Source organism: Astatotilapia calliptera, chromosome 22 (genome assembly GCF_900246225.1).
Source record: "Astatotilapia calliptera chromosome 22, fAstCal1.2, whole genome shotgun sequence".
Classification (NCBI taxonomy): Eukaryota; Metazoa; Chordata; class Actinopteri; order Cichliformes; family Cichlidae; genus Astatotilapia; species Astatotilapia calliptera.
Window position 1 is genome coordinate 28,479,457 of NC_039322.1, and position 26,482 is coordinate 28,505,938.

Below are 26,482 nucleotides of genomic sequence, written 5' to 3' on the forward strand. Positions count from 1 at the left end.
GGGAGGGAGAGGGGAGCAAGGGGATAGAGACAGGCAGAGAGGTAGCAGCAGATGGATTGCTGCACAGCCCGCAACATACTTACCGAGGACAGACTGTATGTGTGACAGCGCGTGTGTGCATGTACGCTGTCACAGAGGAGCACGGTTGTGAATGAGTATTTCATGTTGTGTGGAAGTGGATGCAAGGAGCAGTAATTCTCTTGAAGGGGTGGGGGGAACGAGGGATACAGACAAGTGAAGAGTCAACACTTTCGCTCTTCACACTCGGACTACTTTCAGGGCAGGTGCAACACCAACAAACCACTTTAGTAAGCCAATCACCAATGAACGTGACAGAAGAGTCTCCGTAAATGCTACAGACTGAGGCGGGACATATTCTGTGATTGCTTGTGTTTTTTAAACATTTTTCTTTGTTTTTTTCGCCTGAGCGGAGGACAGTGTCTTTACCAAAGGTAGAGTAGTCTGGATAGCTTTGGGAGTGCAGACAGAGGGATCCTCTATGGTGAAAATGAGTCTGGAGCCTGTGCAGGTGATGAGCGGACAGGTCGCCGAGCTCAAAGTTGCCCCTTCGTCCAACGGCGACAGCGCAGGATCATGGGAGGGGAAAAGAGAGTTTGACAAAGACCACCTGGGCCTCACTGCCAAGCCAAAGCCAGTAAGTCTCACTCTCCACCCAGAACTGCATGTGTCCCACTTTTATTATGTAATCTTTCCAGATCACAAGAGCGCGAAGGCCTTGCCGGTTGAGACAATCACATGGAACCAAACAACCCTCTGTACTCCTCTTCCTTCTCTCCACCCTGTTGCTGCCCCCCCACGCCCAGCTTATTCTCTTGAGTCAGCTGTTGACATTGCCCACGTGCGGTTTTAAGCACACCTTATAAAAAGGGGGGGACTGGGAATCAGGAGCGACAGGAAAACTGTGAGTCTGGCTGTGTTTTGGGGTCCACAGACTATGAGTTCAGAGTCTATTTCATCCTTTGCCTCGGTCATGAATGAATTGAAGAAAAAACTAATATCTTCTGTGTCTGCCAGAGTTTAGCAGCTGGGCAGGCAAGCTGATAATGATGATCACTCACTGGACGTGGGTGCACAGGCTCATTTACACAAGATTTAATGACAGCAATACACACGATGCCTTGTAATGATGTATTTCCAAATAAATCTAAGGTCACAGTCGACCTGTCTAACATTAGGGTTGCAGTTGCCACATGCTACATAGGCACATTTTAAGAAACTAGAAGATACGACCTATCAAAATAAATCTCCTACACATAATTAGAGTTGTTCTGCTCAAAGCGTTTCCATTTGGGAATTCCTAACAGACAAAGATTTTATGAACCGCACCTTTCACCCAAATCATAGATGGGCTGATGATGACCTGGTAGATGTCAAGAGGATGTTTTATATAATAGATTTAAACAAATGTACTGTACTGAAATCACACAGAAAGCCAGCAGTCACATGCTTTAATCTCTTAATGAACAATTCGAATATATTACAAAGTTTGCTTGACCAGACTGCAGCTATACTTGATCGCTAGGTCCACAGGCTGGACTTATATTAAACTGTCGAGATGAAAACTCCAGTTTGTAAATGTTTAGCTTGGATCTCAGCTTACAATTAAAAGGGATCAGATCACACTCACTGGCAAAGGTTTTGATTCTGTTTATAGCGTTGCAGGATATTGAACAGAACATACTGTACCATTTCCAGGGAATCACGGACCAGGCTGCTAAACTAATCCGAGTGACTCTGAGAGGGCATAACTGTAATGTAACTAACAAAGCATTTAGTAAGCTCGTACGATTAGAAGAATAAGGGCAAGAAGAAAAACATTAAAGACTGAGTTATGTATTCACAGGAAATGCAAGCTAACGTGAAAGGACTCAGCTAAAAGTGTCTAAAAGCCGAGTAATCTGTGCTGCTCGAAGATTAACGCGGCCACATCGGTGTATTTTCGGACTGTAAACATGCATCCCCATGTGTCCCAATGATAGCGCTTAGCTATCTGTCTAAATATTACCGCATCGTATTACCGTGTAATGCATTCATCTGAAAGAGCACATACCTACATAACAGCATTAGAGAAAACTGTATGTGATTATTTATCATAGGAACTGCACCGAATAGATTACACTGAGTTTATTTCAATGAATGAACTTTCTAATTGAACAAAAGAAATCACCATCTGGTTATGATCTCGTTTTCCATCAGGTGGTGTGATAAGTAATCAAACACAGTGAAATGAACTTTAAGCAGAACATATATAGGAGGACAAATAAAGGGTCATATTTGGAAGGTGTTACTTCTTTTTAGTCATGCACTTTTAGCCATGTTACCGTGTCATATTAAATAATTCTTTAAATAATTTAAATGGTCTGACAAGTGTAACCAAATAGCACTGATAGACCTTTTCATTATATCTATGCTGAAACAGAACACGTCCAAAGGCAGGTAATGAGGGGTTTTTTTTTTCAACCCTAATCCATTTGAAAACAGTTTAAATGTGGTGAACAGGTTTTATCTTAACTTGTTGTCATTATTTAAAATACAGGAAGGTCTAAAGCAATGCTGCAAACAATTTTTAAATCCTCCAGTATTGTATGAACACAAAGATGTATCACTGTGCAAGTAAATATCACACAGTTTCTACACTTTTTATACCTTTAGTTTTTCTATATTATAGATCATAAAGCAAGGTCAAACTCATTTTAGTTTGTGGGAAACACACAGTCCAATTTTTATCTTACTAGTTACCAGAAAAATACAGCTTAATAAACTTTTTGTTGCTGTTTCCTTTTACTGTAAAGACGTTTAAGCACATTCTGAAAATGCTCACATTAAAAAAAATCAAAATAACAAAAACAATCCAAACTAGCAAACTGACAATGAAATAGTTTTTGGCAATGATGTTCAGGTTCAACCACACATCATAGGTTTTCCACATTCAGTATAAAGAAACGCTACTGCAGTAAATCAGTCCAACTTCTTGGGCTTAACAACCACAGTTTGGTGCCATCTGTCAGCAAGGAGGCTGTAAAACTGAATAAATTAGCAGTTTGGACTTTATGCTAAGGATGTAATCCATTCCTACGGATTTGCAACATGCACAAAATAGTATAAAATTCCCTCCTTTGTAATGTTTGCTCTGTGCAAAGCTATTAATGGAGATAAATTGGACATTTTGGTTGGTCAGATCTTGTCCCAGAGATGTTTGACACCCTGCATCAGCGTAACTTTGTGCTCACATTCATCTCTGTCTAAATAAATAAATAAATACATCTGGGTAAATTCGCAGATGAGTAAACATGCAACTATTTTGCTGGTAATAACTGAAATGAGTAAAGAAAATCAGCAGCCTATTTATGCAAGATAATTCATAATTTTATTGGGGGGGGGTTATGTTGGTTGGGTCTGGAAATTACGCCCCTGCCCCTATGTTAAAAGACTAAAATTAGGCTTGTGGTGAGAGGTTGTGTGAGGTTAATGATGTAAAATGACTCACAACTTACAAAAAATGCAAAGTGACGACACATAAAAGACGTCTGTGTTATTTATACCCTACTCAGTGATGCCAGGCTGGTCTGTGTCACTGTCTCCCGTGACTTCCTGTAAGCCTCTTTTACACGTTTATCTTAGACAAGATCAAAATAAATCATAAATGAGTAATTATACTGTCAAACCTTCAACTATCATACCCAAAGTGTGGCATAAAAAATGCACAAACACTAACCAAATACCGTGCACGTTATTTCATGATGCATAATTTTCAGTTGGGTGATAATACTGGCCTGATTCTTAGACCAAACCTCATAAACCCTGTGTTAGCATTGCTGTTTCTGGCAGTGTCCGGTCACTCTGCCATGTTACCATATCTGCCGGTGCTGGAACAGACTGCATCATCACTGGCCTTTACCTTATCTATAAATATCTGCACCCCCCCGATCGCCTCACCCTGCCAGTCTCTGCTCACACTCTCACTGCTTTTATTTTCCCACCGCTTCCCCCTCTCACCCTCTTTCACCTTTTTTCTCTCCCCACCCCTGCTCCCCGTGGGTAGAAGGGATGTCTCTCAGGCTGTAATATGTAAATAACACATGACTCATGGATACCAGTCGGGGTATCCATGATCTGGGAAGCTCTAACGGGATTAAAATATAAAGGGGGAAGCTGAGCACCACTTCAGAATCACACTGAGGATTTTCCTTTTTTTCCTTCTTTTTTTTTTTTATCACCATCAACTTTATTTATACAGTTGCCTCTGCCATCACAGACATCAGTGGGTTGGAAGTGATTATAGTTACTCTGAGTCCCCAGTGCAGAGGAGCCATATGACTGGGTTTGGAGGCCCGCTCAGAGAGGCCAGGCAGTTAACACTACTGGTATCAAATCACAGCAAAGCACCGGAGTCTTGCTCTGGGATCACTCTCAGACTGTGTGACACGTTATTCATAGAGTAGACTGTGTACCAAAAGTCTGGTACACCTGCAAAACTGTCTGAGATTTTGTGCACGTTGATCACATTTCTCGTTTGTCTCCATAGCTTTTAGAAATATGTAGAATTATGCGTCAGGCATAGCAGGACATTATTTAAAGGAAATATTGTGATGCTGAAAAAAAGCTTTGTGATGAATAAAAACTGTCATTCTGCTAAGGTGACAGGGAGACGAGCCCGGAAGGTGGAGGGAGGCGTGTTCTTCGTAAGTATGTCCCAGTTGAAAGTTGGTGTCCAGTCAGTGCCACACCTTTCACCCTGTTTGAACCTCCTGTGATGGCTGTTGATGTGCTTGCATGATCACGGATACGCCCACTCTACTAACCAACGGGCTGACCTAACGCATCATCACGTGTGCTGTCATGTCGATCCATTCTTCACGTCCGTATTGGCTGCCGAAGGAATATACAGTCTCATACTCACCCTTCACTACACTGAATGTTTTGGTGACTTTGAAAAAATAATAGCAGTTTTTAGATGACATCCTCTCCTGCAGGCTCTGAAGCAACTCTCATGGCGCATATGAAGCTTTTTCTTTGTTTTAGCAAGTCACAAACCTACTGACATTTGTAACTACGCCAGTAACTAAACATCCAGCCTTTTTCAACAGTATCATGTGTGGCTCACTATTAGGAACTGGATTTGTTTGAAAAAAAAGAAGTAATGATCTAATATTGTAGTTTGTTAAATATTTATTCTTTGTGGCCTTTAATTAACACCATCTCCCAGTGGGCATTCGTGTTACATCAGAGGTACTGATGGGAAAGATTCTCGTGTTTACAGCTTCTCGAGATGACAACAACTTGAGCTGGCAACTGCTAATCTGATTGTGCTACATCCAACGCTAACCAACAAAACAAAGAGACATGTACATTATAAAAAAAAGATATATTATAGGCAATACTATTTAAGGAGTAAAATTACAGTCTATAATTTGGCCAAAGATATGATTTTCTTTTGCAGCATTACCTCTGCAAACTGCTACCGTAGATTTTTAAATCCAACAATATGCAGTTGATGTGCAGACTTTCAGCTTTGATTCAAGGAGTTTAACAAAATCTATGTAAGAATAGAAAATATTTCTATACATAGTCCCTCACCCTCACTTTCAGAGGCTGAAAACCCCTAGATAATTGACTGACAAGCAGTTTTGTGGCCATCTTTCCCTTGTTTTATACACACACACACACACACACACGCACGCACGCACGCACGCACGCACGCACGCACGCACGCACGCACGCACGCACACACACACACACACACACATATGATAAATAAAGAAGTGTTAAATTTGCATTTTATAGCTTTACAATGTAATTTTAAATAAAAGGTCAAAGTGAGGGACCCCATTATTAGGCTGAAAAAACAAAGTTTAGAGTCAAGAAACACTTTCATGAATGGAAATACAAAGGGTTTACACTAAGGTGCAAAACATTGGTTACACATTAAGACGAAGGCCAGGTTAGACTTTGCCAGAGAGATGGAGCTATCGAAGGTGGATTCAGGCCTGGCAGAGCATCTCAGTGGAAGAAACACAGCATTTGGTGATGTCCATGGGTTCCACACTTCAGATAGAGTGCAAAAGATTTTCATTGAAGGATTATTTAATGCAAACCTCTTGTTAAACCCCTTGGATTCAAGCTGAAAGCTGCACTTTTGAAGTGCAGACTACGCAGGATTGATCTATTACACGCGGACAGTTCTGCTTCATTTCCAGCTTCATTTTTATATTCTTGGACTCTACTAGAGTAGTGTTGCATGATTCACAGTTCAAAAGAATCTTTATTTAGCCCCTCAGTCTATTTAGTGTGTGTAACATGCCATTTCAGCTCCTCTCCCTCACTGTGAGCCAACTTTCTTCTTAATGACTAGTTTTTTAAGACATTTGCCAAATTGATGCAGACCTTCTGCTTCCTAACGATACATTTCACTCTGACTAAAACATGAAGCAGATTTTTTTTAAACTTTTCTTCTCTTATTAAGTCAGCAAGAATAACACTCCACATTTTGTCTATTTTTATGCAGTTTTATTTTAACTGTCACTCCACTCTTGCACTCTTGCTCTTCCTTTTTTACTTAGTTTTGCTAAGACAGGCTGTAATTGTCAGAACTCGTGAACTCGTATGCCTGTGTTTGTATACGCTGCCGTAGGTAAATCCTTCAAGATGGCGTCAGGTTTAGAGTCGTGTAATTCATCTGTTATCACATTCATTGAGCTTCGCAGTCAGTGTTGATGTTTCATATAGTGAAACATATGTGGATCAGAAATGCATTACGACTAATAACAAAAAGAAGAAAACAATGATATTTTTCTATGATATGCATGCACGGAAAACATGTTTTTCAGTTCAGTGGACACAGAAATATAGAAACTGTCAAAATTAAATAGTGTTTCATCAAATCTATCCTTTAATCTGACTCCCATGTGGGATTAAGCCTAGCCAGGTGACGTGTGTGTTAACAGGTAAGTAGGCAACAGGTCAGCAAGCAGCAGGGTTGTGATGGAAAAGAGGCTAAATGCAGGAACAATGGCACGGCGCACATGTCGGCTTGTGGCCTATTTACAAGTACACAAGCGTCAAGGCTGAGATGAGAACAGGCAAACATCTCAATACACAGAATCCAACCCCTCACTCATCCATGTGGAAACATACTGACTCACAAGCACAATTTTAGACGCACTGAAAACAGCTGAAGATCACAGCACTGTATAAACAACAGTAAATATACAGTAAAATAATTAGCATCGGATTCAATCAATACTGCATCAGAACAGTAAATTTAAAAAAAAAAACCCATAAGCAACACTCCATTTACCCAGTGTCACATGACACACTTTCACACTTTCACATGCACATTAGTGTTCTCTGCATTGGCTGAAACACTTTGCCCCTTCACCCCACTCTTCCCACTACACAGGCACGAGTTCCTCTGCCCACTGTGGGCAATTATTGCCAGTTAACCCAGGAGGAATGCAGCTCCCCCCCCCCCGTCAACCCCTAAACACACAGGCCTGAGTGTAAACACACACATTGGGCAACATGAACACAATATGACACCACTGCGCCATCTAGCAGTTCATCTGAGACCATGGAAACAAAACACACATGTACAGACAAAGCTCCAAAGAGCTCTACATACACTGACTCGTTAAAATGGACCTCTCTGTTATTTAGTGAAATATAAAATTGTTGTTTTTCCTTTTTTAAATGTATAGAATCTGAAAAGCATGAGGAAACAGGACGGGAGTGTTGACATTGTATTCTGAAGGTTTGACATTTTTGCCATTCATATAAAACAGTATGATTCCACACAAATTAAATTCTTATGACCATGTGCAAAGAACTTGGAGTCTTGTTACCTTTGAAGAGGTTTCTTTGAGGACAGGAACTAGGTCTGGGACTTTGGTAAATCAAGGTGCTGATAAAACAACAATAAATGTAGTGACTCTGCTCTCAGTTTGTGTTTAAATGGGCTCGAGCTGGCTGTTATGTGCAAACTGTTTGTGATAATATGGTGATTAACTGTGATAAGCTGGCAAAAAATTAGGAATCTATTGCCATCCACATACAAGAAATTCACATTAAACTGAAATTCACACTGACTAGTTAAATTCACAGACCAGCCAGAAGCTCATACAACAGAATTTCAGGAATCTCTCCACAAGTAGTCACACAGTTGCTGCATGATAGAGATACTGATAGGAACTGTTATTAAATAGGACTATGATTGGAATACAACAGCTTGGAAACCAGTTAAGTTGTTGAGTCGAGCTCCCTGTTGCAAGGAGACACATTGCAAATGACTTGTGTTGATCAGTGCAGACTGGCTCAGACTGCTGCCTACGTTTAAAAAGCAGCAATGATCTGCAAGCCTCCAAATTCTGAATGCCATTGGTCTATTTTCTCCTAGTCATATGAAGGTTTTTACTCTACTGCGGCTCAAACATTACCCTCCAGTTGGTGACTTCCAATAAAAATAAAAAGTAAAAGCAGTAATACTTGGCTAGTTGCGAGGGGACTCGTAGTCCCTGTGAAACTGATGACTGAAGCCCCACTCACACAGGCTTAGACACTCGTCAGGGGTCAGGTTACATCCTAGTAACTATAGGTTGCTAGGGAGAAATGTGGTTTCCCTGACCGCTTGCCAAGTGGATTTGTATTTAAGAACAGTACTAGAACGTACTTTTTAGTTCAAAAGCAAATTAAATTGGTGCGTTTGTGCATTTTCCCTCAACTTCTACTAAGACGCTGTTTGACTGTCTTTTTTGCACTGCATGTAAAGCCTGTTTATCCACGGAGCTCATGAGCAGGGAAATTTTCTTGTTAGACTTTTTCACGTGTTTGAGGCTAAAAAACACTTTAGGATTTATGATTTAGACCTTTGTCACCATGGTTACATTAACATATGTCACTCAGAGTCACAGAAATATGGAAAAATAACAAACAACAAACAGTAGAAACAAATATTGGTCTTTGGTTTGGTCATAATTAATGTTGTAAGGGTTTTTTTGGAGCGGGGGGGGGGGGGGGGGGGATTTTGAATTTTTTATATATTTACGAAATTAAATGCCTAAAAATCCATTTGGAGCTTGATTATTTGGCCCTACAAAGGTTCTCAAGGACAGGCTTGCGTTGTGTTGACAGTGCAGGGACAAATTGTGTTTCTTTTAATTCTAGAGGGTAAACACAGGATGGAACTTGTAAGATGAAAATTCAGGAGGTCTGTGTTTACCACTTCTCCTTAATATTGTTTTGTGTCCCATGGTAAATATATCTTTTATATTTTTATTATTTTGTGTTTTGTATTTTTCTCTTGCTTCTGCACAATTCTAAATCTGATCTTTGCAATATTTTCATAATTACTACAGCCACATGAGGCTGAGGTGATATTGAAAGCTAACAACAAGCTGTAATCACGGACTGTATATGAGAGATGGACATGTGTATGAAAAGAGAAGGGAATTTCAAACCTACACGCTTTCTAAAGCTCCAGCCACACAGGAAGTAATTCGCTCATCAGGCTTCGCATTAAAGCTGTTTGGTCATTGGTGGACATACCAGGCTCTGGTAGCCTCTAGTTAACCCTAATGCATTAACTGCAATGTCATATGTGAATCACCTGTATCCTGTGTTCTCATTGGTACACATTTCAGTCGCTTGGCTCGAAGCTGAGATTTTCAAAGTTTCACATGTGACCTGCCCACTTATTTAGAAGACAGTCCCTTGAAGTTGTGTAACAGCTACTACAGTAGGTATGCACTCTATTGGATTTCTCAGATTTCCACTTCTTGCTCAAGATGGTGACAGCCAAAGTCTGAGGTTTTAATACGAGAGATTATACACATCCACTTTTATATATACTCAGTGCTCTTAAGCCCAATTTCTTGCTTTTTTATATCTGTATGTTAAACTGTTTTCTATAAATGTTGAAATTATTAGTTTAAATGGTAAATGGTAAATGGCCTGTATTTATATAGCGCTTTACTAGTCCCTAAGGACCCCAAAGCGCTTTACATATCCAGTCATCCACCCATTCACACACACATTCACACACTGGTGATGGCAAGCTACATTGGCAAGTTTAACTTCATATGTGCATATTGTTATTAGTAACTCTTAATTTAGAATTGCTTTTATGAGTGCACCATGTTTAGTTTAACTGCAGTTTGTACTTTTTCTATTATAAAGGGATTTTGCCAACTAGATACTCTATTCTATGAAATTACATTATAATATCAAACAGCTTTAAAATTCACCCAAGATAGCACATTCTTTCATCTATATTCAAAAGAGACAGTTCCATAAACTCAAACAGTCACAATGTGATTGAAGTGAAGACTTCCAGCTCTAATTCAATAGTCATGAAATTGTCTGATTACTTTTCAGCCTCTGAAAATGGTTTTAATTCATAAACAGTTAATGCTGTACCTGTAAACAATTTTTGTGAGACTACATAGTTGAGTTTCTGAATATACATAGCCTTCATTCTCTATCACTCGAAATGACTCCTGTAATGTAATGGCATTCAAAGAAGTTAACATCGATAGCATTTAACACACTGATGTGAAGATAACAATAATAGACCAAAACAGCACGCACTCTTTAAATAACGGGCACGCATTCCTCTCTGTGTTTCCCATTAACCTTATCATTACTGTTCAGTGGTGTTCTCTTTTTTTGTTCATCTTTATCTTTCCATTGTCCACCTTGACTTTGGTTTTCTGCAGCCGAAGCCAGAGAACGCAGTGACCGTAGCTGTTTCCTCTCGGGTCCTGTTCCGGACTGAGCGGGAGCAAAAGGTGTTTGAGCAGCAAGGTGTGGAGGAATATCTGAGATACCAAATTGAACATGAGAACGAACCCTTTGCTCCTGGGCCTGCTTTCCCCTTTGTCAAGGTTAAAGTCACACAAGCACACACAGATGTTATTTTTTAATTCTTAAATTCTTTTTTGGTCTTGATTTTTCTCAGCTGACTGTTTCTCTGTCTTGACAGGCTCTGGAGGCGGTTAACGCTCGTCTGCGAGAGCTGTACCCCCAAAGTGAAGAACTGTTCGACATCGTTTTAGTAACATATAACCATGCCCACGTTGGAATCCGGCTCATCAACACCATCAACCACCACAGTAAGCCTAAAAACTGTCAGTGTACGCCACTGAAAATGAATTACTCGCCCTACGTGGCACTATTGAAAGATGCTATGCAGCAGACAGAGTTCTCAGTTTAAATAGCTTCCTGTCATGGGATAACAGTCCATTGATAGGTCAATTATATATCTGAAATTTCAAGCACCCACACAGACACTATCAGTTTGACAAGCTTATTATCACACTCTCCATGTTGCCAATCTGAACTATGCCCACCGCCCCCCACATCATGTCTTTGAAATCAGAGTCTTTAAAGACCTCATTTGGTTTATAATCAGGAGAAAAAATATAATGTGCTCAGATCTGCTGTATGCAGTAAGTAGCTATCAGCCATTTTTCTTTATGTCCATGACAGTGCTGACACAGGAATTGGAATCACCTCTCTTCATATCATAGGTAATAACTGCAATCCTTGAATTTTGGACCAAAACTGACTTTTGTTTCCGCGCAAACTCCATGTTTGTGTGACTCATTAGCAATAACAGTAACACGTTCCAAAGCAACATGTTACTGTTATCACATAAAATTTTTCAGTAACAGAGTAATATAACACATTACTGCACCAATCAGAATCTGTAATTACAGTCACAGTAATGCCTTGACTTTTTCAGTTATCTGCAGAAAAGGAAAAAAAAGGTCAAACAACAGGCCATTTTTCTTCGTTTTCAGTTTGCATGAGGAAGGAGGAAAATAATGGGAACTGTGTCCACATCAGAAACAAGTACATTATGCTGCTAACACAACTTCGGCTCTTTGCAAACATCTGCACACTAACAATGCTAACGAAAGCTAGCAAATCCCCAGATTGATGCTAAGGCTGAAAGGACACTTTACCATTACTTTGCTTTTAGCATTGCTTTCTGACAAGTAGTTAAAGAACATTTTTCTTAAGAACAGTAACATTTAATGTTCATCTGCTAACCCACCAGCTTGTCCCAGTTGTACAGAGATTGCAACTCTATTTTTACTCTGCTGTTACCGAGGCCTAAGACTGAGTTATAATTAGGAAAGAAGGAGTGAGGATGTTGGAGTATTTTGACATTTACCTTCAAAGCTGCATCACGTTTTGAAGACCTCAAGTGGGCATGACAGAAAGGTTGTAGGGGATTACATTCTGACATTTGAGGGCCTCGAGGGGATTGTGTGTCAAGGAATCTGGATAATGTACAACCATGTGTCCTTAAAATTTCTTAATCAGTTAGATAAGCAAGGGCATTTATACAGGGTGGCAGTAGCTCAGGAGGTAGAGCATCATCTACTGATCGGAAGGCTGGTGGTTCAATCCCTGGCTCCCCCTAGTCTGCATGCCAGATATCATTGGGCAAGATCATATTCATACTCCATTGCATCGGAGTGTGAATGGTAGTTGCTGTCTCTGTCTTTTCTCAGCAGTGCGCACACATGGAGCAACGTTTACCTAAAAGCACAGAAGACAGTGCATGGGTGTTTTATAGAGTACTTTGAGAAAGTAAAAAGGTGTGGATGGTAGAAGCAAATGTTAGAGCATGATCAGGGTTAACAACATTCCTGGGAGGTGAAGTTATTATCAATGATGAGAGGTACGCTGGAAGATGTTTTTTAGAAAAGAAAAATAATAAATAAATAGCATTTGATGTGTGTCAGTTAGAATCTTTAGTTCAACCAAGGGACAAAAAGAAAAAGAAAAAATACTGACGTGACAAAAAGCTAAATAATTATACTTAGTTTTCCTCCAAAATATAAGTTTAGGGCTGCTGCTGATCAATCACAACTTTACTAAGTGAAGCAGGTAATCCCTGTATAACTTAAAAAAAATAGTCTATAAATGCATCTGCTTTTTTCTGGGGTTTTTTCTCAATTTAATGCTTCCAATAAGTGCACGCTTTCCCACTAACGTCCAAACCCAGCACCCAAAAGCATCCATACATCATCCAGAATCTGACGCAGGCTCAGCTGAGAGACAAACAGTGGAGTGTATGAACAGCTGACTGACAGGATCCTTCCCAGGGAAACTCTCAGACCCCGTGATGACATCCCTCTCACAGACCACTTCCTGTTCAGTTGCTCTAATGTTTTCAGATCCTCGGGGCTTCATGACGGGAGTGGGTTCAAGCTTATTTCCCTTTGGGATGTAAGAATAATCCAAGAGGCCCGAAACAAAAACAAGTCTGAGCGAAGCCACCAAAGCAACACTCGGCCTTCCAGATGCCGCCATGTTAGATCCTCTCTGGTGGCTCTATGTGAGGCATTCAAACAGTCGCTTGACCTCTGAGCGTTCCTGCACACTTAAAGGAAACATGGCTTCTCTGATAACATTGATAAGTGTTTCATGAGCATCTTTCCTGCAGTGGGTCTCTCTGAGTAGCAAAGCTGTGTTAAAAAGATTGAGGATCATTTATTCTAGCTTGAAACTGGATGTGCGAACTGGACGTGTTTATTTTTGATTATCAGCGCACCCAAACTGTTTTTCGAGGCAGAATCAAGTATTAAATTCCTGCACTATACACCTATGAATAATGGACGTGTGCAGGCATACACCTGACTTCTATAGGGGCAGAATTCTACCTTAGCTTGTAGCTTGTTCTGGGTGCTCTGCAGTGTCTTTTCAGTCATGTTGATTTCCTGTTTTATTACCATGTTTCAGATGTTTTGAACAAGCAAATAAATCATGCAAAGAAGCTAGATGAAAACATTTTTCTTAATAGACAGGGGAAAAAGATACAAGAACGTCAATGGCAAGCATATTTTCCCTCGAGTGACTCCCACGCTCCTGCACCAGTCTGAAACACAGGATGAGGTGCGGTACAGCGTAGGGAAAGGGGAGGGGGTCAAACTCACCAGGGTCTGACTACAAAGCTAAATAAACCATTAAGAAAATCTTCAGAGGACAGTTGGTTCTTTGAGTAACTGAGAGGAGATTACTCAGGGGGCTTAAAGCAACACAGTTCCTCTGTTCCTTCTGGAGTCCAGCTCGTTTTGCCTAGAGCCTGATTATGAGTCACACTACATTTATCTGCCTTTGTTTCTTTCATGTGTCTTTAAAAGTGAACTTCACATTTTGAACTGATTACCAGAACAGCAACAGGCAAGGTTTATACATACAAATGTAGCCACCAAACTGCACAAAAATATCGAACTTTGCTTGTTTCAGCCTGAAGAATATTCGCTTTGTCCGCCTGCTTGTCCGTATGTTCTGTATTCAGCACAGAGCTGCACCTGCCTGGTTTGCCTCAGCATTTACTCCTATATTAATATTACATTATTATAGTCGACAGTGGGCTCTGCAAATTATTCGCAGTGGGGTATATATTTTCCCACATATTTTCCCAGTTCTTTGGAATGACGTGGGATAAACTTACTGAGCCTATAATACATTGAGGCAAAACTTGATCAAAGTTTTTTTTATATCCAGCTAAAAAACAAACAAACAAACAGACATTTCTTATCAGCTTGGACTCATGAAAAAATGGAAAACTCAAGAAAGAGCATCTATTTGCTCATGTACAGGGACGTCAGTTGTTTTGTGTTTTTGTAAGGTCTCAGTTCCACAGGCCCGGAGATGGATCGGTGATATCCTTTAACCTCAGGTTGGCAGATGGTTGCTGGCAGTCTCCAAGCAAAATTTATTTAAAAAGAAAGGTTTACAAGCAAACCAGAAAGGGAGAATGTTCACCGTTGCTTTGCACTTTTCACAGTTTAACGACTGCTTGGAGAGTAGTTTGAGAGTGTTGCATCAGTCTACTAGCATCTATAACAAATCCAAAAATGTTTTTGATCTGCCACCTGTTTTGTGCCCAATTTTCACCTGAGAGCGAGGAACCTCCAGCAACCACTTGCCAACCTATTGGGGGATACATGTTTTTACCTAGAAAATAGAAGTTGCCCAGGTGTTATCAACTGATCTGTAGGCCTGTGTGACTGAGGCCTTAGACCAGGGATGGCAAACTCATTTAGCATCGTGGGCCATGTAGATAGTCAAAAAACACCAATAGAAATTTTTGTAGAGAAAAAACCCAGAGACTTTTCTGTCATCAAATTGTTTAATTGATACCTAATTACTTTGCTGTATGAATATCCAAGAGGGAGGTCTTTATCAGTAAGAAAAGGTAAAAAACTTGTGAAAATACAATTAAAAGTCCAAGTCTTCATAGGACGTTTCTGGCACCCGGACCTGGTGATGGACACAGCTGCCTTAGACTTACCACAGCTTTAACCTCCTAGGACCTGGCGTCCATATATGTGGACATCACATTTTGGGTTGTCTAGACCAGATTACTAAATTTTGCTCTACTTGGGCCTGATATGCACTTACGGGGACATTATAATGCCATTGTTCTATCAAAATTTAAAACGAATGTCCTCAAATGTGGATATCAAGCCCTTGTAGAGTAAAATCAGGTAAAAACATCATTCTTTGTTTTTACATTCATGAGGTCCCAATCAGCCCAAACAGCAAAGAGAAATTAAAAATGCTTGCTACGAAAGAGTTCGGGTCTTCCCTGCTGCAGCATGTACCGAGAACATTTTAAGCCATCTTTTGTTATTTTTGGAGCGGTTACAACATATAAGCATTTAGATTATACCCTGCTTGGAAAAAAAAAGTAAGGGAAACTCTCTAATCAGAGTATAACACAAACTCAGTTAATATTCAAGCTGTCCAATTACTGTATCCATATCATCTGCTTTAGAGCAAATCAAATGTGTGTTTTCACTTGCAGCTGACTTTTTACACTAAAGGTCAGTGAGTACAGCGTAGACTGGAATAACAGTTAGCTTTGCAGCGTTACAGTCTCAGAAGGTCATTAGCTGCTGCAGTTTAGGCTCTAAAATGACAATTTTACAACATATAGAAGCAAATTACATGGAGTAGGAGTTTTAATGTACTCTGATATTTTATTTGCCTCTTTTAAGTTCCCAAACGTTGTGGAAGCCCTGTGCTAAAAAAGGCCAGTGGACCTTTATTGTGGATGAAGATAAATTCATGCCTCGGCGATTGCAGCTTTAAATAATTGGAATAACCTTCACATTTCTCTTTTTATAAATCTCCCGTCCACACTAACCTCCTCCTCTTACTTCATCTCCATATATCTTAGGTGTCGCCTACCTTTTCATTCTATTATGACCTTCAACTCTAATCAAACTCAATCCATCACCAGATATTACTCTATTTTACTCCCGTGCCCTTTCTAATAGCCCCCCATCCTCTTTTCCCTCATAAATACCAGCTCATTTTACCCAAGGACACAGATATAATCCGCAGATCTGTACTCGTGGATCTAATTACCTAATATCAGTCTCTTCTCATTTTCCACATACCGACTGTCCACTGCTCGGTGGATCAGTCCACAGCAGCGAATTAAAAGGCCTCCCAAGCCAAAATGTAAACAGACACTTTCCCACCAAGTCTTTTCGCTTCCTCCTCTCATCTGCACAGCCTCCGTCTTCCCGCCCTTCTATTAACCCCCTCTCTGGACCCTCTCCATGTTTTAAGTACTTGTAAGTTTATCCTCTCACCATGTCTTTAGAACATCTTCGCTCCTTTTTGCCGTCCACGGCCCCCGAAGTGACCCTTTCGTGAACTCCCTGACAGTCAGAGCCCCAGCTTCTAGTGCAAATATAGATTATATAAGCGACTCTTTGAAGTCATGCGGTGTTTGCTGGTATGCTAACATGCAAATAGATGCATTTATCAACACTGTAATGGATCTGTAATGCTGATGATGGACTGAATGCTGACATTTAACACCAGATGATGTACTGAAATTAAAAACCTTGTTGCTATTTGTTCCTCTCATCCACAGACTTGTTCATTGAGAGGTTTTGTATGACGGGGGGGAGCAGTCCTATTGGCTACCTGAAGGCCTGGCAAACCAACCTCTACTTGTCTGCTGATGCCAACAAGGTTAGGGAGGCGCTGACTGAAGGTAAGGCCAGTCCTGCCACAAAGCTGAAAAATACTTAGAAGTTACTAAAGTTTACAGCTTTTTCTACGTTTCACACCAGATTTTTTTTTTTGCATTATGTGACTCTTATATAATAATGATTGAAAGCTGTAGCACAGGACTTTTACAAGCTAATAAATATCTGTTTATTAGCATTTTAAAAAAAGAGTTTACACAGTGTTATTGAAGTATATCGTTACCTCGTAACTCTGTATTTTGCACAGTTCTAAACCTGCTGTCTTTCATTGACTGTATATAAAAGATGGCCATTGTGTCGTACTTTATTAGTTTTGGATTGCTCATTTTGAAGCGTTAATGCTAGCTTTTTTCCCCCGCCATTTTTTTGTGTCTCTGTTTGTGTGTGTGTGTGTGTGTGTGTGTGTGTCAGAAGTTTTGCATGAAACGGAGAACCAGCTTGACAGCTAAAGCTTGTCAGCTTGGTGAGCAAGCGGCATCCATAAATGGTGGAAGTGTTAGTAAACAGTTGACCTTTGCTCCAGGAGGGGCAAAGGGCCTAACCAACCACCTAAACATAAACCATAAAATGTACGAGTGCAACACACAAAGATGGCTGCTAACTGGTAGTAAGTGATGGATAAAGAAAAGACTAGAAAATTATCTTGCAAATATTAAAGCACAAACGTCTTGCTGGACCACACAGCAGATCATATTGGAATTAATATTCTAAATTCCATTAAAAAGTGCAAACAGCACAAAAATTAAACTCGAATTAAAGTAAAATGAGGTCTAATAAACAGTGATTGGACCAGAGACCAATACACAGGACTATCAACATGCTTTTTTATTTTTGCATTTTAAGATGGGATTTATTGGGGATTAAATGGCTTTTGGAACGGGGCCTCTTGTAGTCCTTAGATTAACTGCAGATTTTGTCACCTCAGCATTAACCTAATTTTCCAGTCGTAGAGCGTGGGATGATTGGTTTACCAGAAAAACTAGGAACAACTAAAACAGGAATAGAAAATTGAGGAATCTCCTGAGGATGGGTTACTGAATAACCACTAATCACCAGAGAGGATTACATTAGTACAGCATTTGGTTTATGTTCATATAATTACCATCCGACTATAGTGGAAGACAAAAGAATTCAGATCTGAGAACAGTAGATGGCAGTGATCGTGCTTGTATTTGCCTCCAAATATGGGGTGCATTGCCACAATAAAAAAATATATTTATTCATGCTAGTATCCTGGTGTCCTCCTAGAGATCGGAGTAATTTAAATGGAGTAATCCAGTTATATGTTTTAGACATTTAGAAAGTCTCACAGAAGCAGTTTAGCATACAAATTAAAGGCAAACCAGTAGCATCAAGTCATACACGGCCCTCACACACTCAGCTTTATTTTGATCAGGGAAATGTGTCCGAAGGAATGCCTTCAGGAAGCTTTCGTGCCTCACATTTAATTAAATCGTCCTTCTGAGGAAGCTTGATCTTGAATTCTTTTCAAAGCACGCGTCATGTAACCGCACTAGTTGTTTTGGCCTATTTGCATGCATTTTATTTACATGTAGTTTCAGCACACTTGACCTTTTCCAAGCTGGATAACAAAAACTAGTTTTTGAAAGTCTTTCCTTTTTTTCAGACACAGATAGAAATGTTTTGAAATATACAGGTTCAAGTATGATTTGAAATTCATAGCAATAAAAAACTGATCTAATCCCTAAATCATAAATCCCCAAATATATGCCATGTCATACATAGAAAAACTACAAAGCAGCCTGCACACACACACACACACACACACACACACACACACACACACACACTGTGCTAGGAGTGTACATTGTGTAATGTGTGTGTATTTGCATAAGAAGTAGCAATGACATCTTCTGCAGTGCTGCTGTGACTTTAGTCTTTGCACTCTATTTGATGGTTTCCATGGTGCCATGGCACCGTGAGGGGTTACCAACATCCTATTTGTTGTAGCTTTGGCTAATTTGTGTCACAATTTGAAGTCACTGGTCATTTTCTGCTAAAGAAATAAGATCCATTAAAATGCAACGATGGAAAATTTGTGGGACTTGAGGTGACAACCACATCCAACGATTTAAATCCCTTCTGTGCAGCGAATTTCATGCTGCATTATTACTGCAGCCAACACAGAGGAGGTTTTTGTGACACAATCTGTGTCACTGGGTGTATAAACTTGAGACAAATTTAAGGAAAATTAACTGGCTGTGTAAAGCTTCAAGTGGCTATGGTTTAAGTTCTGTCGCACAGTAAACCTGCTCTGGAGCACGTAAGAAATCCACAAGTGCAAAATGAGTGCCTACTGACTAGGGATGGGTACCGGTGTCCGGTGCCATGATGGCACCGGTTCTGACATAAACGGTAGTAACCAGACCGAAAAGCAGCGCACATTTCGGTGCTTTATTTCGGTGCTTTTTTCCCCTGAGCTGTGATACACTTTAGATTCTAGCCAATCATTTTACGTTTCCGAGGATAGTAGGCGGGGCCAGGTACGTACGTTCTGTTAGAGCAGAGCTACAGATTAAAATGGCTTTACTTCATAGCAAAATATGCAAACTCAGCAGCCTGCAACAAGTGCTTTAAGCTGATACTGTGATACTGTCAAAGGAGGTAACACCTCAAATCCGATGAAACACCTGGCGACGCATAGCGTTTTTTTTAAAAGCCCAGAAATGCGCCGTATTTGATAGCTTGCTGCGAGACCTCACACCGAGCACATCTACTGCGGGTGGGTTGCCTGTTATGCAACATCCCCCAAAAACACGAAGAGGAGAGTCCTGGCCCCTAGCCCTGCCAGTGTAGCAGAAATGATGACGGATGATGGTGGCAGCAGCCGTTCTTCTCTGCGTGAGTAGCTAATTTACGTTGAGTAGGCTAACCACGTTATTACATTAATGCATGTAAGGTGAACTAGCAAACATCATCATAGCTACATGCGGCTGTCCTCTTGTTTGATGGCAGATACTCCCTTCACCCTGGCTAAAAAGGCTAAAATGACCAAAGAAAAAGTGGAAAACAGTTAAACATGAGAGGTTTACGACAAAGTTTGTGTTTTTTCCATTGTTTAAGCACTGCTTCCAGCCAAGAGTGATACCATATATGCCCCATAGCTGCAGAAAAGGCTAACATTGTTATATTTTTACAAAAAACAGCTGAACATGAGAGGTTTTTGGACCAATTTTGTGTTCTCCATTCTTTAAGCACCGGTTTGAGCACCGTTTGAGCACCGGCACCGTTTCAAAAGTACCGATTTGGCACCGGTATCGGATAAAACCTAAACGATACCCATCCCTACTACTGACCAATCAGTTTGCCAGAAAATCGCATCACCATTTCTGGAAGATAGTGAGACGTTTTTCTTTCCCAACAAGCACTGAGAGGAAATATAATAGCTCAGGAGCAACATTACTCATAGCTTGTTTTTCCCCGTTGGCCTCAAGTAGCAAATCAGTTTTATTTTTCTATCAGCCTTAACATAGAAATGTAATCCCAACACAGGACGGTCTAAGCCATGCACTTTATGACCTTATATAAAATTTGCAGATAAACCCACTTACTGGTTTGAATTCTGTTTTTATCTTTGCTCTTTGTTTGCTCTCACATAGTTTTAACCCTGCTGGGTTACAGCTGAAAGAATTCATGAATTTTATCTGAGACTTAATTATGGGCTGTCTGTAAATGGACTGCGTTTATGCACCACTTTTGCAGTCTTTCTGACCTCTTGAAGCACTTTGCACTACAGTCACATTCACATATTAATACAGCAGGTTTTCACAAGGTGTAGAGCTTTCAGCTGTATTGTGTTTAACCTCACGTTATAATTTTCGTTTTGTTTGTAAAATATCCGCTCTGCTTCCCAGGAGACCTGTGCATGCTTGTGATTGGTCATTTGTTGCAAACGTCACCCTCTTCATGTGCACACACATGCTACTTAGGGCATGCCACGTTGATGACTGGGAAGGCCACAGAACAATACAACCTAAAGGGATCAAGGGTTTCCTTTAACTGTCAACCATCTGTAGCTGTCAAGGCATCTCCAGGGACTTTCTTCATGTCATTTACAAGCTTCGTGCCAGTAATGCCGCACCTCTGTGGGAGGCAGCTCCTCAAAAACACAGAGCACATAAGCAGTGAAGCAAAGGAAGTGGTTCTGACATTTTACTTGAAAGCTCTTAATTAGCTGTAAATCCATTTGTTAATACTTCCTCTGAGTGTTAGAGCATGTTTTTAAGGACTGCGGCTATGAAGGTGACAGTTAAAACCTTCCTGATTTGTTCTGTTTCTGGCAGGAAATGAAAGAGAGCACTGAATGAAGTGAAAGATGCTTTTTTGCACCTTAGAAAATCAAAAGATTTATTTGTGAACTGAAGTGACGTTTAAAAGCTGATTTTTATCTAAACAAGTGATGTCTCTGTTTACTTGATTCTCAACCACTCAATATGCAAAAACACTGTTTAGAAAAATTAAAGGAACACTTTTTTTAATCCGAGTGTAGCACCAACTAAATTAAGATGCCTTGCTGTGTCTCCCAGCACAGTCTCAAGAGCATGGGGAAGATTCCTGGAGACAGACAGTTACTTTAGGGCCCTTAACCCACCAGCAAGACTGTTATTTGCTTCTGTGTGCAAGAAGGAACTGGATGAGCACTGCCAGAGCTACAAAATGACCTCCAGCAGGACACTGGTTTGAATGTCTCTGACCAAACAATCAGAAACAGACTTTATGAGGGTGCCCTGATAGCCAGTGGATCCTGTGCTCATTGCCTGGCACCGCGGAGCCCAGTGGGCATTTGCTGTAGAATATCAGAATTAGCAGGTTTACCGCTGGCACCCTGTGCTTTTCACAGAGAGAGAACAAGTTCACCCTGAACACATGTGACAGACATTAAAGAGTCTGGAAAAACTGTGGAAAACGTTATACTGTCTGTAACATCGTTGGTCTTTCAGTGATGGTCTGCAGAGAGATATCCATGGCAGGTATACTGGCTAGGTAATTGCAGACTGGCTGCCATTAATATTAGGATGAAACCCTTGGATCTTTGTCAGGCCCTACACTGGTACACTAGGTCCTGGGTTCCTCAAGGTGCAAATGACAATGCCTGCTCTCATGTGGTGAGAGTATGCAGGAGGTTCCTGAAAGATTAAGAAATTGATATCCTTGACTGGCCCCCAGTTTACCTCAAATTGTCCAGGAGCTCTTTGATGCTCTGATCCAGATCTTGGGGGAGATCCTCCAGGACACCATCCATCATATTATTAGCAACATCCCCCATGAGCCTGTGGGGACCATACACACTATTCAGTACCAGTTTGAGCTGCTGCAATGAAAGGAAAACGGACTAGCCATGAACTGAAACATGAAGTAAAGGAAGCAGGGCAAAATATCTGATAGGGAACGCAACTCCTGACTCCCTCTAAAGAAGAAATGCAGAGAGTGCAGTTCAGAATTAAGTGCAGGAAGTGAAGGAATTAATCATAATGTACTAATGTTAAAAACAAATGAAGTGTACAAACACAACTTCTCTTTAGCTGTAATTAGCTAAGTGATAGTTGAGCCCTTTATTGTCTTATGCATTTGTGTTCAGGCATCGCAGCAGCCACAATGTTCATGCCGGAGAAGATGACAGAGGTATCCGAGTCCCAGCTAAGAGTGGCATTTGATGGCGATGCTGTCCTCTTCTCAGATGAATCAGAACGCATCTTCAAGGCCCATGGGCTGGACAAATTCTTCGAACATGAGAAGGAAAATGAGGACAGGCTACTGGACCATGTTGGTATTCTTTAATTGAATTTCTTTGCATTGATTTTTATTCTATTCAGTTTTATTTATAGCGCACCAAATCACAACAACAGTGACCTCAAGGTGCTTTCTATTGTAAAGACCCTACAATAACAGAGAGAAAACATCAACAACAGTTTAAACTAGCACTTTAGTGACAGAGGGAAAGAAAAACTTCCTTTTAACAAGAAGACAGGCAGGGTGTTTTGTTAATACGTTTCTCTTAACAGGATCCGTGGTGTTGGTGACAACATAAAGTACATCCTGCACCCTAACCCTCCGAGGTCATTGGTCACAACCCATAACCCTATCAGAATAGGGTTGTTTGTTTTTGTTAAATTGTTCTTTCAAGGCAATCAGAGAAGAAAGAAAAAAAATTTCAGGTGACACAACAAAAAATATTTCACATTTTCTTCCTTGAAAATTCAGTTTTGCCTTTCTTTAAAATAAGATTAGCAATTAGCTTGGAGCTTAGAAGGTTAATACCTGAGGCTAAATTTCAAAGAAAAAGAAAAGAAAAACTAACTGCAGATTACACACACAATATCCCATACTGAGATGACTCCAAAGAGTGTAGCAATCCTTAAAAACATTATATTCTTCCTAATATTATCTTTTCCAAGCAGCCTCAATGATGAGCGTGCATATGGTCTCCACATGAAATCCATTTCAGTAACTGATTATTCTATGAATATATTATGCAAAATTAAATGAAATAATAAATTGTTTCTAAAGACTGTCAGTTGACATGTCATTCTCCTTGACAACCAGCAATTTCGGAAATTAGCAGTGCATACCTCACGCTGTGCTACATTACAATAAAATGGTGCTAGCTCAATCAGGGTTTGTATGTGTTACATACACATAAAGCTGATGCATGACAAGTCAAAGATGAGTCAAATCTTAACATATATACAAGAAAACAGATAGCAGGTCCTCACTAGCTTTTCCTCTTTGGCAGGGTCCCCTGAAGGGCTTCCTAGAGGCACTGGGGAAGCTCCAGAAAAAGTTTTACGCTAAAGGCCAGCGTCTGGACTGCCCTATCCGCACCTACCTGGTCACAGCTCGTAGTGCAGCAAGTTCTGGGATTCGGGCTCTCAAGACACTTCGGGCCTGGGGGCTGGAGATCGATGAGGCCTTGTTCCTTGCAGGAGCACCAAAGGGCCCTATGCTTGAGAAGATAAGGCCACACATCTACTTCGATGATCAAATGTTTCACATAGAGGGAGCGGCAGAGATGGGTACCATCGCTGCACATGTTCCCTATGGCATTGCACAGAAACATAACTCCAAGCACAACACCAGCGCAGGGAAGTAGACAAAAGGACTTTGGATGTTGGTGACCTGGTAGAGGGAGGGGATATTATCTTAGGACAAAACAAAAAGTTGTTAAAGTAAAATTCAGATGATGAACTTTTTCTATTTTTTAACTGTATGGAAGTACATGTTTGCTTGACCACAGTATCTACTGCCTCGGCTTAGTGCTACTACTTTAGGAGTCAGATAAGAAATCTGGATAAAGGTCAACAAGAGGTCTGGAACCTGAGATGACCCAATAACCAAGGTGTCCAAAAACAAGTGTTTCATTAAATCATGCTTTGGTTCTTGACTAAGTATTTCTCTTACTACTCCTTGTCTTCATAGCGAAGACAAGGAGTGAACAACTGAATTGTTTATATATATATGTAACAGTGCACTGAATGTTAATAAATGAACTGTGAGCACAATGCAGAGATATTATATTGTTAACCATTATGGTGATGTACTATAGCATGAAAGTAATAATTTAAAGTTTTGTCAAACATTTTATAGTTTGATTACACACAAATGTAAAAAGATTAGGATGCAGCTGTACAAAATGTGTTGTATATTACTGAAGCATTCAATGCCATCTGTTCTTGTGTTCCAAAATCCAAATCAAATATAGAAAGCCATTTGGTGCCTTAGGAGTGGAATTATAGTTCTCTTGGGTGAACACAGGCAGGAGGGCACAGACGGTTTGTTTTATACTTCAGTGAAATATGTTTCTAACTGTTTTAACCCCACGTGGCACCTGACAGGATCTTAGACACTGTGATGTGTTTTTATCCAAAATACCCTCCACTCCTTTGTATTTGGAAGTATTTTAACTATAACAATATTTGAACTACTGTAATGTGGAGTGATACGAGAAACTCGTGGGAGCTTTGGCTTTGCATGATGCTTCGCAGCTCAGAGCGGTTCAAATGGTACGTAATTAGCATGCTATATTGATTGATTTCTTTTCTTTTTTTTCTTAAAGATTTGTGTCTTTTTTTTTAAACTTTTTTTTTGGAGAGAGAAAAGAACAATGGAAAAGAGAGATGGATGAGATATGCAACAAGTTTCCCCTGCTTGCAATCAGACAGGTCACAAGTAATGTATGTGGTATGCAACTTAACCAATAGTGACCACACAGTGTTATAAATATATTACTGTAGCGAAGAAACCACGTTATTTACATTTCTAGTTGCAAACTATGGCTGTATGCTCTAGAAGTTGCCTTTAGTTTCAATGAATGTATAACTTACAGCCAGTTATGTTGTATGGCTTCCATGACGTTTTATGCAATCCCATAAACGACAGAAAACCAAAGTAAAACTTGGCAATTACATGTTAAAACCTAAGCTTGTTAAGGCTTTCACAGTTCATGGCATAGCTAAATGGAATTTTGATCCGTTTTAGCTGATATGTAGCATGCTAAAGTTTACCATGCTAGCATGCTAAAGTTTACTGTGCTAGCATGCTAATGTTCCCACAAATATGTGATCCTAAGGAGGTCTTAGTCTAACAAAACACTGACTTAACTGAATGAACCTGCGTTTTACCTTCATATTTAACCAGTGGAGCAAGTGTCATATTTTTACAGGTTTGCTAACCTAAGAGATTTTTGAAAGCTAGATCTTTTGCTAATATTCCAACTAGAGCACACACGTTATAGGTAGACATAAGCCGTCAATCTTGGGTTGAATTCTCTGTCTTGTATACCCAGGTGACTTTGTTTAATGGTGTAAAGTTTCACCATCATAAATCCATTTCTAAATTGTAGTTAGAGAATCTTGCTAATGTTTGATAGAAAAATATAAATGTTTCTATTATAGACAAAATCCCTGCAGTGACCTTTAGAAAATGCCAGTCTACTTCACATGACTCTACTTGTAACCAGTGTATAATTAGAGACGCATCATTACGCTCAATCAGTCTTCTGAGTACCACGGGGTTCAGAAAAGTGACAAGCAACCCGCAGGTTTAACCTCACAGGCAACACACATACAGTAATTAAACAGATGTGTCTCTTGGCAAACTAAAACAACTGCTGACTTGTGAGCAGATAAAGTTTCAGCACGACAAGCTAATCAGGGAACTCTGGGCTTCAGGGTGACATTCGGTTTCAGCTTGAACAGATTCAACAGCACTTTGATAACTGCTTTATTGAAGGATTTGCAAGATTAAGAAAATGTAAATGGACAATAAATAAAGATTACAATTGAAGTATTGGCTTTATTTTCATTTGTTTGTGAAAACTGATATAGATTACATGGATCTGTTTGTTCAGTGGCATGCACTCCTTCAGTCCACCATGGAGTGGCAGCATCGCACCACGGTGGAATGATTGATGAGCTGCA

General features: G+C 40.1%; 1 protein-coding gene across 1 annotated transcript; it reads left to right on the forward strand.

The window, feature by feature from the left end:
- nt5c1aa (5'-nucleotidase, cytosolic IAa) lies at nt 1–26,348 on the forward strand. Its single transcript, XM_026155869.1, has 7 exons — nt 1–655; nt 4,659–4,703; nt 10,731–10,898; nt 10,997–11,126; nt 16,928–17,050; nt 22,645–22,829; nt 23,800–26,348. Exons 1-7 carry the CDS (start codon nt 500–502, stop codon nt 24,154–24,156), a joined length of 1,164 nt encoding a protein of 387 aa, XP_026011654.1. The 5' UTR covers nt 1–499; the 3' UTR covers nt 24,157–26,348.
- Nucleotides 26,349–26,482: the final 134 nt, after the last annotated feature.

Coding starts and splice junctions, on each gene's coding strand:
- nt5c1aa (XM_026155869.1), top strand. CDS start 500: ATGGTGAAAATGAGTCTGGAGCCTGTGCAGGTGATGAGCGGACAGGTC. Junction 17,051..22,644: donor TAGGGAGGCGCTGACTGAAG/GTAAGGCCAGTC, acceptor ATTTGTGTTCAG/GCATCGCAGCAGCCACAATG. Junction 22,830..23,799: donor AGGACAGGCTACTGGACCAT/GTTGGTATTCTT, acceptor CCTCTTTGGCAG/GGTCCCCTGAAGGGCTTCCT.